Raw genomic sequence first — 16,269 nt, 5'->3', positions numbered from 1 at the left:
TGAAGCATGGAGGAGGAGGTGTGGGGGGTGTGTTGTGTTATTTCATAGTTTTTGATGTCTTTACTATTATTCTACAATGTAAAGAAAATAGTAAAAATAAAGAAAAACCCTTGAATGAGTAGGTGTGTCCAAACTTTTGACTGGTACTGTATATCAGTTGTTTGAATATTAAACAGCAAGTCAAAAATGATATAAAAAAGTAACACAACTACACAGCTCCCATAACCCATACATTTGTACTAACTTATACCCTATCTTCTCACACTTCCAGTCCCATATAGTTTTTATTTTATTGTATTTTTCATGTACAAAACTAAATGTGTTGATATTAGTTGACAGGTGTCTTTACTTCAGCATGAATGTGTTTCAACTTATTTCTAATATCTTTCAAGACTTTATGGTAGATGTTGTCGAACACCCCTTTTCTATCGGTTTGACCAGAAAGCCAAGCATTTGCTTATTCCACGTTTTTAGGATGGGAAAATGGTTGAGAAATTTCTGCGTAGTTTTTATTTATTTTTATAGACACTTTCATTTGACACCGAATTTGACATGCTCCTATGAACTTCCCATGCCGGCGCTCATGGGACTTTTTACATGGAAATGCCACTATCCATGTTGGCATTCCAATGCTCCCTCCTCCCTTCTAGCACATAGTGCCTAAGTGATTCTACTATGGAATGTGACCACCATTTGTGACCCACATTTGTTGCTGTCACCGGAGTTATAGCACAGCCTAAACTTTACACAGCTAGTGCTGTAGAAGCATATGTACCTTAACATGAGGGATCATAGCTCTGGTCCAGGTCATTAGTTTGCGTTCCACCACTGCGGATTCCTTAGTGGATTTAACGCGCAGTAACGCCCTGGACCAGAGCTAGTAGGATGAAGGTTTATATATATATATATATATATTTTTTTTTAAAGTGTGGTCACTATAGTGTCCCCTGTGTTGTGTGAGGTCAAATATCATAGAGGTGTACAATGCTATTTGAGGTGCCGGCAGTGCCCTGCCCTGCACTCACTCTAAACTAGTCTATGTCATGGGTTGTCTCTGCTGCGATGTCTAACAACATTGACCATCAAGCAGAAATGAATGCATATTGAAAACGCCTTGACTGTTAGGCTTTATCAGTACATCCACTGAGTCATGCGTATGATGGTAGTAGATGCATGAATCATGCAAAACATCGACCTGGTAGAAGCCGGGCAACAATGCGCTGCCTGTCACGAGGGAATGTGTGTAGAAAGCGGATGTAGGCTAGGATAGTTGGGTTTAAATTATGAGCCTACTGTTAAATAAGTGAGGATTCTAAGGGAGAAAAATAAGAAATGGGCCTAGATACAGTGGAGCAATTTGACGATAAGCAAAGTAGAGTATACTGTTGTCAGTTGATCACCATCAGCCAGCTCAGGGTTCTCCCTCGGTGTCCTGTCACTCCTGGGCACAGTCAGGCATCCACCCAACCTCATATCTGAAGTTTTGTCTGAGGGGGTTAGCTGTGTTGCTGCTGATCAGAGCACTGACCTTTCAGCCGTTTTTCTGGTCTGTTGGTGTGGTCATGTGGTGGCGAAATTGAGTTTTCTTTGTGAAGGATTTTGAGAGCCAACCTTTGTCTATCATACTTTATAATGATAGACAAAGATATGTGTCTTGTCTGCCTGTTACTCCTGCTGACTCATGTCTCCTCGTGTTGTATAATGTGGAAACCAGAGATAGTGCTGCTGCTGTGGAGGAGGAGGTCCACAGGCCTATTTTCTGTCTGTCCCACCGTCCGTAGGGGAATGTGGAATATTTCTGTCAGTGGTGGGGCTCTGAGGCCCTGGGTTTGGCAATGGCACTGCGAAAAATGTATTCAGTTGTTGTTAGGCCTTCTAATTCCAGATCAAGTTGCATGTAGATAAATGAATTCAAATTGGAAATGTAGGGGCTATCTCGTGTCAAACAATGACTATTATGGTTTAAACTAGTCAGTTGCAACTTTTCTGTTTGAAGCTATCTGTTCTTTAGATTTGGATATGGTGTGGCCAGGGCCGTGATTCATAAAGTGCCTCAGTAGGAGTGCTGATCTAGGATCAGTTTGAACTTTTGTATCATAATGAACAAGATCACACAGCCATGGGTACCTGTTCCTAGATCAGCACTACACTGAGGTGTTTTATGAATACATACCCAGTCTACAAGGCGAGGGCAAGGTGTTGTTGAATATACGTAGCAAAAGTATCGGCACCCACCCAGGCTATTCTTTCCCTGTAGGATAGAATCACCTAGACTTGAGAGAGGCCTTTGGGGGGGAGGTCTGCCTGTAACCTGATCAAGGCTACATGCATAACTGGTATCCATCCAGCCAGGCCATCCCAACTTCCATCAATCATTGCTGTCTTATGGAAATAACTCTACGTATACAGTACATGATAGGCAGTGATGCATATCCCAGCAAACTTGCTGTCATAGACCATGTATCGCATGTCCATAAATTACCAGTGATGCACCGATTAATACATTTTTGACTGATATATATATTTTAAAAAAACGGGATTTTAAGCATTCTAGTACAGTTAAATACTTAACATACACACATGGACGCAGCGGTTTAAGGCACTGCATCTCAGTCCAAGAGGCGTCACTACAGTCCCTGGTTCAAATCCAGGCTGTATCACATCCGGTCGTGATTGGGAGTTCGATAGTGCGGTGCACAATTGACCCAGCGTCGTCCGGGCCGTCATTGTAAAGAATTTGTTCTTAACTGACTTGCCTAGTTAAATAAAGGTTACACACACCACACTAGAGTTCGACCGATTAATCGGAATGGCCGATTAATTAGGGCCGATTTCAAGTTTTCATAACAATCGGAAATCGGTATTTTTGGCGCCAATTTTTATTTTCAACACCTTTATTTCATCTTTATTTAACTAGGCATGTCAGTTAAGAACACATTCTTATTTTCAATGACGGCCTAGGAACGGTGGGTTAACTGCCTCGTTCAGGGGCAGAAAGACAGATTTTCACCTTGTCAGCTCAGGGGATCCAATCTTGCAACCTTACAGTTAACTAGTCCAACGCAATAACGACCTGCCTCTCTCAAATCAAATCAAATCAAATTTATTTATATAGCCCTTCGTACATCAGCTGATATCTCAAAGTGCTGTACAGAAACCCAGCCTAAAACCCCAAACAGCAAGCAATGCAGGTGTAGAAGCACGGTGGCTAGGAAAAACTCCCTAGAAAGGCCAATACCTAGGAAGAAACCTAGAGAGGAACCAGGCTATGTGGGGTGGCCAGTCCTCTTCTGGCTGTGCTGGGTGGAGATTATAACAGAACATGGCCAAGATGTTCAATGTTCATAAATGACCAGCATGGTCGAATAATAATAATAAGGCAGAACAGTTGAAACTAGAGCAGCAGCACAGTCAGGTGGAAGTTGAAACTGGAGCAGCAGCATGGCCAGGTAGACTGGGGACAGCAAGGAGTCATCATGTCAGGTAGTCCTGGGGCATGGTCCTAGGGCTCAGGTCAGTTGAAACTGGAACAGCAGCATGGCCAGGTGGACTGGGGACAGCAAGGAGTCATCATGTCAGGTAGTCCTGGGGCATGGTCCTAGGGCTCAGGTCCTCCGAGAGAGAGAAAGAAAGAGAGAAGGAGAGAATTAGAGAACGCACACTTAGATTCACACAGGACACCGAATAGGACAGGAGAAGTACTCCAGATATAACAAACTGACCCCAGCCCCCCGACACATAAACTACTGCAGCATAAATACTGGAGGCTGAGACAGGAGGGGTCAGGAGACACTGTGGCCCCATCCGAGGACACCCCCGGACAGGGCCAAACAGGAAGGATATAACCCCACCCACTTTGCCAAAGCACAGCCCCCACACCACTAGAGGGATATCTTCAACCACCAACTTACCATCCTGAGACAAGGCTGAGTATAGCCCACAAAGATCTCCGCCACGGCACAACCCAAGGGGGGGGGGGCGCCAACCCAGACAGGATGACCACAACAGTGAATCAACCCACTCAGGTGACGCACCCCCTCCAGGGACGGCATGAGAGAGCCCCAGCAAGCCAGTGACTCAGCCCCTGTAATAGGGTTAGAGGCAGAGAATCCCAGTGGAAAGAGGGGAACCGGCCAGGCAGAGACAGCAAGGGCGGTTCGTTGCTCCAGAGCCTTTCCGTTCACCTTCCCACTCCTGGGCCAGACTACACTCAATCATATGACCCACTGAAGAGATGAGTCTTCAGTAAAGACTTAAAGGTTGAGACCGAGTTTGCGTCTCTGACATGGGTAGGCAGACCGTTCCATAAAAATGGAGCTCTATAGGAGAAAGCCCTGCCTCCAGCTGTTTGCTTAGAAATTCTAGGGACAATTAGGAGGCCTGCGTCTTGTGACCGTAGCGTACGTATAGGTATGTACGGCAGGACCAAATCAGAGAGATAGGTAGGAGCAAGCCCATATAATGCTTTGTAGGTTAGCAGTAAAACCTTGAAATCAGCCCTTGCTTTGACAGGAAGCCAGTGTAGAGAGGCTAGCACTGGAGTAATATGATCAAATTTTTTGGTTCTAGTCAGGATTCTAGCAGCCGTATTTAGCACTAACTGAAGTTTATTTAGTGCTTTATCCGGGTAGCCGGAAAATAGAGCATTGCAGTAGTCTAACCTAGAAGTGACAAAAGCATGGATTAATTTTTCTGCATCATTTTTGGACAGAAAGTTTCTGATTTTTGCAATGTTACGTAGATGGAAAAAAGCTGTCCTCGAAATGGTCTTGATATGTTCTTCAAAAGAGAGATCAGGGTCCAGAGTAACGCCGAGGTCCTTCACAGTTTTATTTGAGACGACTGTACAACCATTAAGATTAATTGTCAGATTCAACAGAAGATCTCTTTGTTTCTTGGGACCTAGAACAAGCATCTCTGTTTTGTCCGAGTTTAATAGTAGAAAGTTTGCAGCCATCCACTTCCTTATGTCTGAAACTCATGCTTCTAGCGAGGGCAATTTTGGGGCTTCACCATGTTTCATTGAAATGTACAGCTGTGTGTCATCCGCATAGCAGTGAAAGTTTACATTATGTTTTCAAATAACATCCCCAAGAGGTAAAATATATAGTGAAAACAATAGTGGTCCTAAAACGGAACCTTGAGGAACACCGAAATTTACAGTTGATTTGTCAGAGGACAAACCATTCACAGAGACAAACTGATATCTTTCCGACAGATAAGATCTAAACCAGGCCAGAACATGTCCGTGTAGACCAATTTGGGTTTCCAATCTCTCCAAAAGAATGTGGTGATCGATGGTATCAAAAGCAGCACTAAGGTCTAGGAGCACGAGGACAGATGCAGAGCCTCGGTCCGATGCCATTAAAATGTCATTTACCACCTTCACAAGTGCCGTCTCAGTGCTATGATGGGGTCTAAAACCAGACTGAAGCATTTCGTATACATTGTTTGTCTTCAGGAAGGCAGTGAGTTGCTGCGCAACAGCCTTCTCAAAAAATTTTGAGAGGAATGGAAGATTCGATATAGGCCGATAGTTTTTTATATTTTCTGGGTCAAGGTTTGGCTTTTTCAAGAGAGGCTTTATTACTGCCACTTTTAGTGAGTTTGGTACACATCCAGTGGATAGAGAGACGTTTATTATGTTCAACATAGGAGGGCCAAGCACAGGAAGCAGCTCTTTCAGTAGTTTAGTTGGAATAGGGTCCAGTATGCAGCTTGAAGGTTTAGAGGCCATGATTATTTTCATCATTGTGTCAAGAGATATAGTACTAAAACACTTGAGCGTCTGGCAGAGTTGTGCAGACTCAGGACAACTGAGGTTTGGAGGAATACGCAGGTTTAAAGAGGAGTCCGTAATTTGCTTTCTAATAATCATAATCTTTTCCTCAAAGAAGTTCATGAATTTATCACTGCTAAAGTGAAAGTCATCCTCTCTTGGGGAATGCTGCTTTTTAGTTAGCTTTGCGACAGTATTAAAAAGGAATTTCGGATTGTTCTTATTTTCCTCAATTAAGTTAGAAAAATAGGATGATCGAGCAGCAGTAAGGGCTCTACGGTACTGCACGGTACCGTCCTTCCAAGCTAGTCGGAAGACTTCCAGTTTGGTGTGGCGCCATTTCCGTTCCAATTTTCTGGAAGCTTGCTTCAGAGCTCGGGTATTTTCTGTGTACCAGGGAGCTAGTTTCTTATGAGACATTTTTTTTAGTTTTTAGGGGTGCAACTGCATCTAGGGTATTGCGCAAGATTAGATTGAGATCCTCAGTTAGGTGGTTAACTGATTTTTGTCCTCTGGCGTCCTTGGGTAGGCAGAGGGAGTTTGGAAGGGCATCAAGGAATCTTTGTGTTGTCTGTGAATTTATAGCACGACTTTTGATGTTCCTTGGTTGGGGTCTAAGCAGATTATTTGTTGCAATTGCAAACGTAATAAAATGGTGGTCCGATAGTCCAGGATTATGAGGAAAAACATTAAGATCCACCACATTTATTCCATGGGACAAAACTAGGTCCAGCGTATGACTGTGACAGTGAGTGGGTCCAGAGACATGTTGGACAAAACCCACTGAGTCGATGATGGCTCCGAAAGCCTTTTGGAGTGGGTCTGTGGACTTTTCCATGTGAATATTAAAGTCACCAAAGATTAGAATATTATCTGCTATGACTACAAGGTCCGATAGGAATTCAGGGAACTCAGTGAGAAACGCTGTATATGGCCCAGGAGGCCTGTAAACAGTAGCTATAAAAAGTGATTGAGTAGGCTGCATAGATTTCATGACTAGAAGCTCAAAAGACGAAAATGTCATTTTTTTTTTTGTAAATTGAAATTTGCTATCGTAAATGTTAGCAACACCTCCGCCTTTGCGGGATGCACGGGGGATATGGTCACTAGTGTAGCCAGGAGGTGAGGCCTCATTTAAAACAGTAAATTCATCAGGCTTAAGCCATGTTTCAGTCAGGCCAATCACATCAAGATTATGATCAGTGATTAGTTCATTGACTATAATTGCCTTTGAAGTAAGGGATCTAACATTAAGTAGCCCTATTTTGAGATGTGAGGTATCATGATCTCTTTCAGTAATGACAGGAATGGAGGTGGTCTTTATCCTAGTGAGATTGCTAAGGCGAACACCGCCATGTTTAGTTTTGCCCAACCTAGGTCGAGGCACAGACACGGTCTCAATGGTGATAGCTGAGCTGACTACACTGACTGTGCTAATGGCAGACTCCACTATGCTGGCAGGCTGGCTAACAGCCTGCTGCCTGGCCTGCACCCTATTTCATTGTGGAGCTAGAGGAGTTAGAGCCCTGTCTATGTTGGTAGATAAGATGAGAGCACCCCTCCAGCTAGGATGGAGTCCGTCACTCCTCAGCAGGTCAGGCTTGGTCCTGTTTGTGGGTGAGTCCCAGAAAGAGGGCCAATTATCTACAAATTCTAACTTTTGGGAGGGGCAGAAAACAGTTTTCAACCAGCGATTGAGTTGTGAGACTCTGCTGTAGAGCTCATCACTCCCCCTAACTGGGAGGGGGCCAGAGACAATTACTCGATGCCGACACATCTTTCTAGATGATATGCACGCAGAAGCTATGTTGCGCTTAGTGATTTCTGACTGTTTCATCCTAACATCGTTGGTGCCGACGTGGATAACAATATCTCTATACTCTCTACACTCGCCAGTTTTAGCTTTAGCCAGCACCATCTTCAGATTAGCCTTAACGTCGGTAGCCCTGCCCCCGGGTAAACAGTGTATGATCGCTGGATGATTCGCTTTAAGTCTAATACTGCGGGTAATGGAGTCGCCAATGACTAGAGTTTTCAATTTGTCAGAGCTAATGGTGGGAAGCTTCGGCGTCTCAGACCCCGTAACGGGAGGAGTAGAGACCAGAGAAGAATCGGCCTCTGACTCCGACCCGCTGCTTAATGGGGAAAACCGGTTGAAAGTTTCTGTCGGCTGAATGAGCGACACCGGTTGAGCGTTCCTACAGCATTTCCTTCCAGAAACCGTGAGAAAGTTGTCCGGCTGCGGGGACTGTGCCAGGGGATTTACACTACGATCTGTACTTACTGGTGCCACAGACGCTATTTCATCCTTTCCTACACTGAAATTACCCTTGCCTAACGATTGCGTCTGAAGCTGGGCTTGCAGCACAGCTATCCTCGCCGTAAGGCGAGTACAGCGGCTGCAATTAGAAGGCATCATGTTAATGTTACTACTTAGCTTCGGCTGTTGGAGGTCCTGACGAATCGTGTCCAGATAAAGCGTCCGGAGTGAAAAAGTTGAGGAAAAAATAAATAAATATATGAACGGTAATTAAAAGGTGAAAACCGTAAAGTTGTCAGGTAGCAAAACAGGTTAGCAACAAAACGCACAGCAACTCGAAAACAAGCCTGCTCGTTGCACTCCACAAGGAGACTGCCTGTTACGCAAATGCAGTAAGCCAAGGTAAGTTTCTAGCTAGCATTAAACTTATCTTATAAAAAACAATCAATCATAATCACTAGTTAACTACACATGGTTGATGATATTACTAGATATTATCTAGCGTGTCCTGTGTTGCATATAATCTGACTGAGCATACAAGTATCTAAGTATCTAACTGAGCGGTGGTAGGCAGAAGCAGGCACGTAAACATTAATTCAAACAGCACTTTTTTGTGTTTTGTCAGCAGCTCTTCGTTGTGTGTCAAGCTTGTGCTGTTTATGACTTCAAACCTATCAACTCCCGAGATGAGGCTGGTGTGACCGAAGTGAAATGGCTGGCTAGTTAGTGCGCACTAATAGCGTTTCAAACTTCACTTGCTCTGAGCCTTGGGGTGGTTGTTTCCCTTGCTCTGCATGGGTAATGCTGCTTCGAGGGTGGCTGTTGTCGTTGTGTTGCTGGTTCGAGCCCAGGGAGGAGCGAGGAGAGGAACGGAAGCTATACGTTACACTGGCAATACTATAGTGCCTATAAGAACATCCAATAGTCAACGGTTAATGAAATACAAATGGTATAGAGGGAAATGGTCCTATAATAACTACAACCTAAAATTTCTTACCTGGGAATATTGAAGACTCATGTTAAAAGGAACCACCAGCTTTCATATATTCTCATGTTCTGAGCAAGGAACTGAAACGTTAGCTTTTTACATGGCACATATTGCACTTTTACATTCTTCTCCAACACTTTGTTTTTGCATTATTTAAACCAAATTGAACATGTTTCATTATCTACTTGAGGCTAAATTGATTTTATTGATGTATTATATTAAGTTAAAATAAGTTTTAATTTAGTATTGTTGTAATTGTCATTATTACAAATACATTTCTATTTAGTTTTTAAATCGGCCGATTAATCGGTATCTGCTTTTTTGGTGGTCCAATAATCGGTATCGGTATCAGCATTGAAAAATCATAATCGGTCGACCTCTACACCACACTGACCAAATAATTATTTTGTTGGCATTTACGTATGTCCCCATTACCAGTAAAACATCATCAAAACCTATTTCTTTCACTTACTTGATGTGCTGTTTCGTTTTTCATTTGTTCAGTCGTTTCATTCTCAACCAGGATTTCTATGGAACTGTCAAAAAAGATACATGTTAAATAACACTATTTGACGTGTGAAATAAGCTTGTTAACCAATCAGGACCTGAATTTGACTGCATGTCACATAATAATTTAATGCGTTGATTAATTTTTTAATGTAGTTATTACACATTGATTACACTTTTACTCATATTTCATTTGTCACAACGTTTCATCGATACGTATGCTATGATGCTGGTAAAGTTGTCTTGCGCACATACAGTGCTGGTCATAAAAAAAGCGAGCTGGCTAATGGATGCATACAATGTTCTCCCCAAAAACCTAGCAAACGACATCTGTTTCAGTAGTTATATAGTTAGCTAGCTAACTATATAGCGAGGTGTCATCTAAAATAAGTTCTTATTTGATTAATGATGGTCGGACCCATCTATGTGAAGCAAGCCATAATGAGGATTAGCCACAATAGTGCACTTCGCGGTTAGCCTTCAAAATAAAAGGATGACATTATACTATTTGTATTCATTTGCATCCTGTCAATGACATACTTTTATTTTGAAGGCTAACCGCAAAGTCCACTATTGTGGCTAGTCCTTATTGTGGCTAGCTTCACAACACATAACCCGGTCCGGTCGAGCATCACTAGCCAGATGGAGCTAGCTGGCTGCTTATAACGTTAGTTTTGGGTAACAGGGTTAAGTAGCTGGCTAGCAATTTATTTTCATGAACCAATGTTTAATTTCAATAGGCGAACAACAAGTGGCAACCTAGCTTATACTTATTCACAAGAATTCCTAAATCATTGTTAAGAATAATGAAAATGACTGCAGTGTCTGCTGGTCATTGTTTTCAGGCTGGTTGTATTGGTGCTAGCTAGGTACCAAGCTAAAGCTAGCTAGCTTCTCCAGAAGTTGCGGTCAAACAAATTATGCTTTATTACCAACACGGTATTGTAAATACATCGTTCGTGGCCCGTGTTTGCTTGTTTGCAGACCTTTTTTGTACAGCTTTGACAATCCTTCTGTATATTTTTTGACACGCAAAGACCTAAATGGCGTTCCATAGTATGTATGTTGTGAAGCTAGTAGCAGTGACGCTATTACTGTGTAACTCTGGTAGGGCAACATCTGAAAAATAGCACACTTCATAGTGTGTACGGGTGCCTGACCAGTGGGTCAAAGCGAACATCACCCAGGACAGAGAACAGTTGATTGTCAAGGGCAATGAATTCCATTGTCTTGGCGTTAATGGATTTCGCCTATGAGTTGTCTCGCTGAAATTTTCTTACTTGTTCAAGTGACTGCTCGACTTGTTGACTGCTTGATCCACACAGCAGACATTGTGGGCTAGGTTAGGAATGCTGTGTAGCACAAAATTCCGATATGTTCACCGATATATCGTGCATCCCTATAAACTACTGTAGCAATGTCACAGTACCATATCTGTGTCCGGAATGCCACCATATTGCCTATGTAGTGTACTACTTTTAACCTGAGCCCTATGTGCCGTGGTCAACAGTAGTGCACTAAGAAGGGAATAGGGTGCCATTTGGGATGCAGACCATGTCCACGGGAGGCTAATACATACATATATATCAAAATGTGTTATGCGTTCACATCAGTATAATGCCAGATATTGTAACATTGATCATTTACATAACACTTCAGCAGTTTTATAATTGTTTAATTATTTTTGCCTTTTCAGATTTGTTTCCTACTGTTTGCAGCACTCTACATTGTGTCGTACTGCATCATCACCAGGTACAAGAGGAAAACAGGTAAGGAGTCTTGTTCTGTTTTTATGGTGGTTGTACTGAAACTACCAACACATATTGTGCTACCAACTTCAAAAACAGTTTCTATGTAATACTTGCACACCTGAGATGCGCACACAAGTCCCAGAGTTTTCACAGCAATTATTGCCAAGCTCGACCTTTTGTTCACAGTATGTTTGCACACAGAGGGACCATCACATTGTTTCAAGACAGTTTAGTGGCCAGAGCATGTGAGCGGAGTTGATCGGTTGGAAATCACTCTCATGGTACTTGCGCTCTGCTTAAAAAAGGGCTCTGCGCTAACACAAAAAAACTGCCGCTTCAAATTCGCTCCATTGATTAAAATCACAATTTAACCAACACAAATTTATTTTTGTGACTACATGAACCTACCATTTTGGTATTGAAACCAAACCATATGGATTTGAATGACAAGTATTTGAATAAACATGAAAAGGTGAATGTAAGAAGCGCACATCATTTTCAAATAGGCTACATATAATATTAAACAGCATATAAACACTCTAAATAGGTTTAGGCGTCAAAGGGAACCGAAGAAGGGACAGACGGAAATTAATTATTTAGGCTAGATTATTAAAATTATTTCAATGCTATAGCCTACAAAGAAATACAAGCATTTGCGAGTGCGACACAATGGGTTGGTAGGGACATAAAGCGCAGAGCATGTAAACAACATTTTGTTGTATTAAATCATTCAGATCTATAAATTGTGCATATAGGCAGTGATTTACTTAGAATGAATACAAATTAAACGAAAAAGGACTTAGTGCCTTTAGAATTCATTTTTGAAAACACAAGTTTGGCCAGTCTGTGGATTCAGGCTCATGCGATGGTGCCTGGAGAGCAGGCCAACAGCAGAGAATATCATCTCCACACTTGCAGAGCCACTGGGGAAGCTAAACACCCTTTTGGCCACTATTGCCAGGTTGGGCAGAGTTATTTAAAAAATATATATATATATATATATATATATATATATTCTCTATAGGTAGGCCTAAATGTTTGTAGGTAAAATTACCCAAGCAAATCGGAAAGCTCCTTGAACGTGGGAATATGCCAGGCCCATTGGTCCGAAATATATTATGGCCTATTGTGTAGATAATAGAACAAAAATGAAGGTAACGTGTAAGAGGAGGTATTATTATTTGTAGTTTTACAGCTAAGTGTGTAATTGTAGCAAAGTATTTATCTACCGCCTCTTCCTTTTCTTTCGGGATACTTGTCTTTTCAGATTCCACAGTGATTCTTTAGTTGTGGACACTACTGTACATCACCACTATCCCGGTCTTGCTCCTGGTCCTCATCTTTGTTTGTCACCTTGATTTAGAACCTGTGTGTTTTATCAGTTTCTGTATGAAAATGACAGTATCTAAAGCAAGGGGCTTTAGATAGTAGCATACAAGTGAACTACAAATGCATGCTGGGCCAGGTATGCCCTGAGCACGTGAAATGAGCGCTACTGGAGCGGGCGAGGAGGCCTGCGCTACAGCAATTGGGAATCTCGCTCCAGTTAAATATTAGCCCATATCAGAGGATGTGAGCAGAGCCTCAATTAGTTGGGGCATGGACTCTACAAGGTGTCAAAAACGTTCCACAGAGATGCTTGCCCACAGAGATGCTTGCCCAATGCTTCGCACAGTTGTGTCAAATTGGCTGGATGTCCTTTGGGTGGGAACCTGTTGCGCGTGAAAATCCCTGCCCAAATGCGAAGTGCCAACTGTAACGTTTGGTGGAGGAGGAATAATTGTCTGGGGCTGTTTTTCATGGTTCGGGCTAGGCCCCTTAGTTCCAGTGAAGGGAAATCTTAACACTAAAGCATACAGTGACATTCTAGACGATTCTGTGTTTCTAACTTTAGCAACATTTTGGGTAATTACCTTTCCTGTTTAAGCATGATAATTCCCCCTTGAACAAAACGACGTCCATACACAAGTGGTTTGTCGAGATCAGTGTGGAAGAACTTGACTGGCCTGCACAGAGCCCTGACCTCAACCCCATCGAGCCAGGCCTAATTGCCCAACATCAGTGCCTTACCTCACTAATGCTCTTGTGGCTGAATGGAAGCAAGTACCCGCAGCAATGTTCCGGCATCTAGTGGAAAGCCTTCCCTTGCAAAGGGGGGACCAAATCCCTATTATTGCCCATGATTTTGGAATGAGATGTTCAACGAGCAGGTGTCCACTAGAGGTCGACTGATAATGATTTTTCAACGCCGATAGCGATTATTGGAGGACCAAAACAAGCCGATACCGATTAATCGGACAATTAAAAAAAAAATTACAACACTGCTGAATGAACACTTATTTTAACTTAATATAATACATCAATAAAATCTATTTATCCTCAAATAAATAATGAAACATGTTTAAATAATGCAAAAACAAAGTGTTGGAGAAGAAAGTAAAAGTGCGATATGTTCCATGTAAAATATGTGCCATTTAAGAAAGCTAACGTTTAAGTTCCTTGCTCAGAACATGAGAACATATGAAAGCTGGTGGTTCCTTTTAACATGAGTCTTCAATATTCCCAGATAAGAAGTTTTGGATTGTAGTTATTATAGGACTATTTCTCTCTATACCATTTGTATTTCATTAACCTTTTGACTATTGGATGTTCTTATAGGCACTATAGTATTGCCAGTTTAACAGTATAGCTTCCGTCCCTCTCCTCGCTCCTACCTGGGCTCGAACCAGGAACACAACAACAACAGCCACCCTCGAAGCAGCGTTACCCATCGCTCCACAAAAGCCGCGGCCTTGCAGAGTAAGGGGAACAACCACTCCAAGTCTCAGAGCGAGTGACGTTTGAAAGGCTATTAGCGCGCACCTAGCTAACTAGCTAGCCATTTCACATCGGTTACACGAGCCTAATCGCGGGAGTTGCTGGTAACAGCAACACTCCCGAGTGTGATAACACACAGAAATACAAGCCTTTGGTCATTAATATGGTCGAATCCGGAAATTATCACCTCGAAAACAAGACGTTTATTCTTTCAGTGAAATGCAGAACCGTTCCGTATTTTATCTAACGGGTGGCATCCATAAGTCTAAATATTCCTGTTACATTGCACAACCTTCAATGTTATGTCTTAATTACGTATAATTCTGGCAAATTAGGCGGCCCAAACTGTTGCATATACACTGACTCTGCGTGCAATGAACGCAAGAGAAGTGACACAATTTCACCTGGTTAATATTGCCTGCTAACCTGGATTTATTTTAGCTAAATACGCAGGTTTAAAAATATATACTTCTGTCTATTGATTTTAAGAAAGGCATTGATGTTTATGGTTAGGTATACATTGGAGCAACCATACGCACCGCATCGATTATATGCAACGCAGGACACGCTAGATAAACTAGTAATATCATCAACCATGTGTAGTTAACTAGTGATTATGATTGATTGTTTTTTATAAGATAAGTTTAATGCTAGCTAGCAACTTACCTTGGCTTTCTGCATTCGCGTAATAGGCAGTCTTTTCGTGGAGTGCAATGAGAGGCAGGGGGTTAGTGCGTTGGACTAGTTAACTGTAAGGTTGCAGGATTGAATCAACCGAGCTGACAAGGTAAAAATCTGTCTTTCTGCCCCTGAACGAGGCAGTTAACCCACCGTTCCTAGGCGTCATTGATAATAAGAATGTGTTCTTAACTGACTTGCCTAGTTAATTAAAGATGTAAACAAATATATATTGTTTTTAAATTGGCCAAGTCGGTGTCCAAAAATACCGATTTCCGATTGTTATGAAAACTTGAAATTGACCCTAATTAATCGGCCGACCTCTAGTGTCCACGTAGTTTTGCTCATGTACCGGTAGTCTATATTAGTGTTTTATTTTACATAAAGTTTTTACAAATATTAGATTTTGACAGAAATAGACAATTAACTGACAAAAAAATATTGTTCGATTTAAAGTTGTGTATTATTTTGACCAATCAATTGCTCTACATTTTCTAAATGTGTATTTTCCATATATAGACACATCCTGTGTTTTAATAAAACCAACTATATGCATTGAGCTTGTCTGATGCTTTAAGTTTACGGTTTGATGCCGTAAGAGGGTGCCAGAGATCTAGATAACCATGAGAAAGAACTTAACCCAACTTCTCCTCCCACTCCTGTTGGCTTTTGCAGATTCTGCCAGTACTCTCCTGAAGTTGCCGGTAATAGGCTACACGAGGAGTCGGCAACCCTTTCTCATGTGGAATGCCAATTTATATTTTCTACCGATTTGTATGCCAGTTACAGATTTCATATGCACATTTTGGTGAAATGGTTGCATTTAATTTATAATTTACTGGGGGCTGTTTTGTTAGTCTTCTTTGCATCTTTTGACATTATTGATCATAGTCTGCTGTTCGAAAAACATATGTGTAATCGCTTTACACCCCTTGCTCTATTGTGTGTAAAGAGTTACCTGTCTAAGAGAACACAGAGGGTGTTCTTTAATGAAAGCCTCCAACATAATCCAGGTAGAATCAGGAATTCCCCAGGGCAGCTGTATAGGCCCCTTACTTTTTTCAATCTTTACCAACATCATGCTGCTGGCGTTGAGTAAAGCAAGTGTGTCTATGTATGCGGATGACTCAACACTATACATGTCAGCTTGCACAGCGACTGAAATGACTGCAACACTTAACAAAGAGCTGCAGTTAGTTTCAGAATGTGTGGCGAGGAATACATTTGTCCTAATTATTTCAAAAACTAAAAGCATGGGACAAATCATTCACTAAACCCTAAACCTCAAGTAAATCTTGTAATGAATAATGTGGTAATTGAGCAAGTTGAGGAGACTAAACTGCTTGGAGTAACCCTGGATTGAAAACTGTCATGGTCAAAACATATTGATACAGCAGTAGTTAGTCTGTCCATAAAAGCATTGCTCTGCATTCTTAATAACACTATCAACAAGACAGGTCCTACGGGCCCTTGTTTTGTCACACCTGGA

General features: G+C 41.9%; 1 protein-coding gene across 3 annotated transcripts in view; it reads left to right on the top strand.

The window, feature by feature from the left end:
- LOC109908763 (limb region 1 protein homolog) overlaps positions 1–16,269 on the top strand; it is a 68,995-nt gene that overhangs the window by 2,771 nt on the left and 49,955 nt on the right. For 2 of the 3 annotated variants that reach the window (XM_020507442.2, XM_020507445.2), the window contains exon 2: positions 11,231–11,303. In XM_020507442.2, the coding sequence (XP_020363031.1) occupies positions 11,231–11,303 (73 nt within the window). Of the gene's footprint in view, positions 1–11,230; positions 11,304–16,269 lie in introns of those variants that run through there. The other variant, XM_031796266.1, reaches the window with a different exon arrangement.

Source organism: Oncorhynchus kisutch, linkage group LG18 (genome assembly GCF_002021735.2).
Source record: "Oncorhynchus kisutch isolate 150728-3 linkage group LG18, Okis_V2, whole genome shotgun sequence".
NCBI classification, from domain to species: domain Eukaryota; kingdom Metazoa; phylum Chordata; class Actinopteri; order Salmoniformes; family Salmonidae; genus Oncorhynchus; species Oncorhynchus kisutch.
This window is presented reverse-complemented; position numbering and strand designations above follow the sequence as displayed.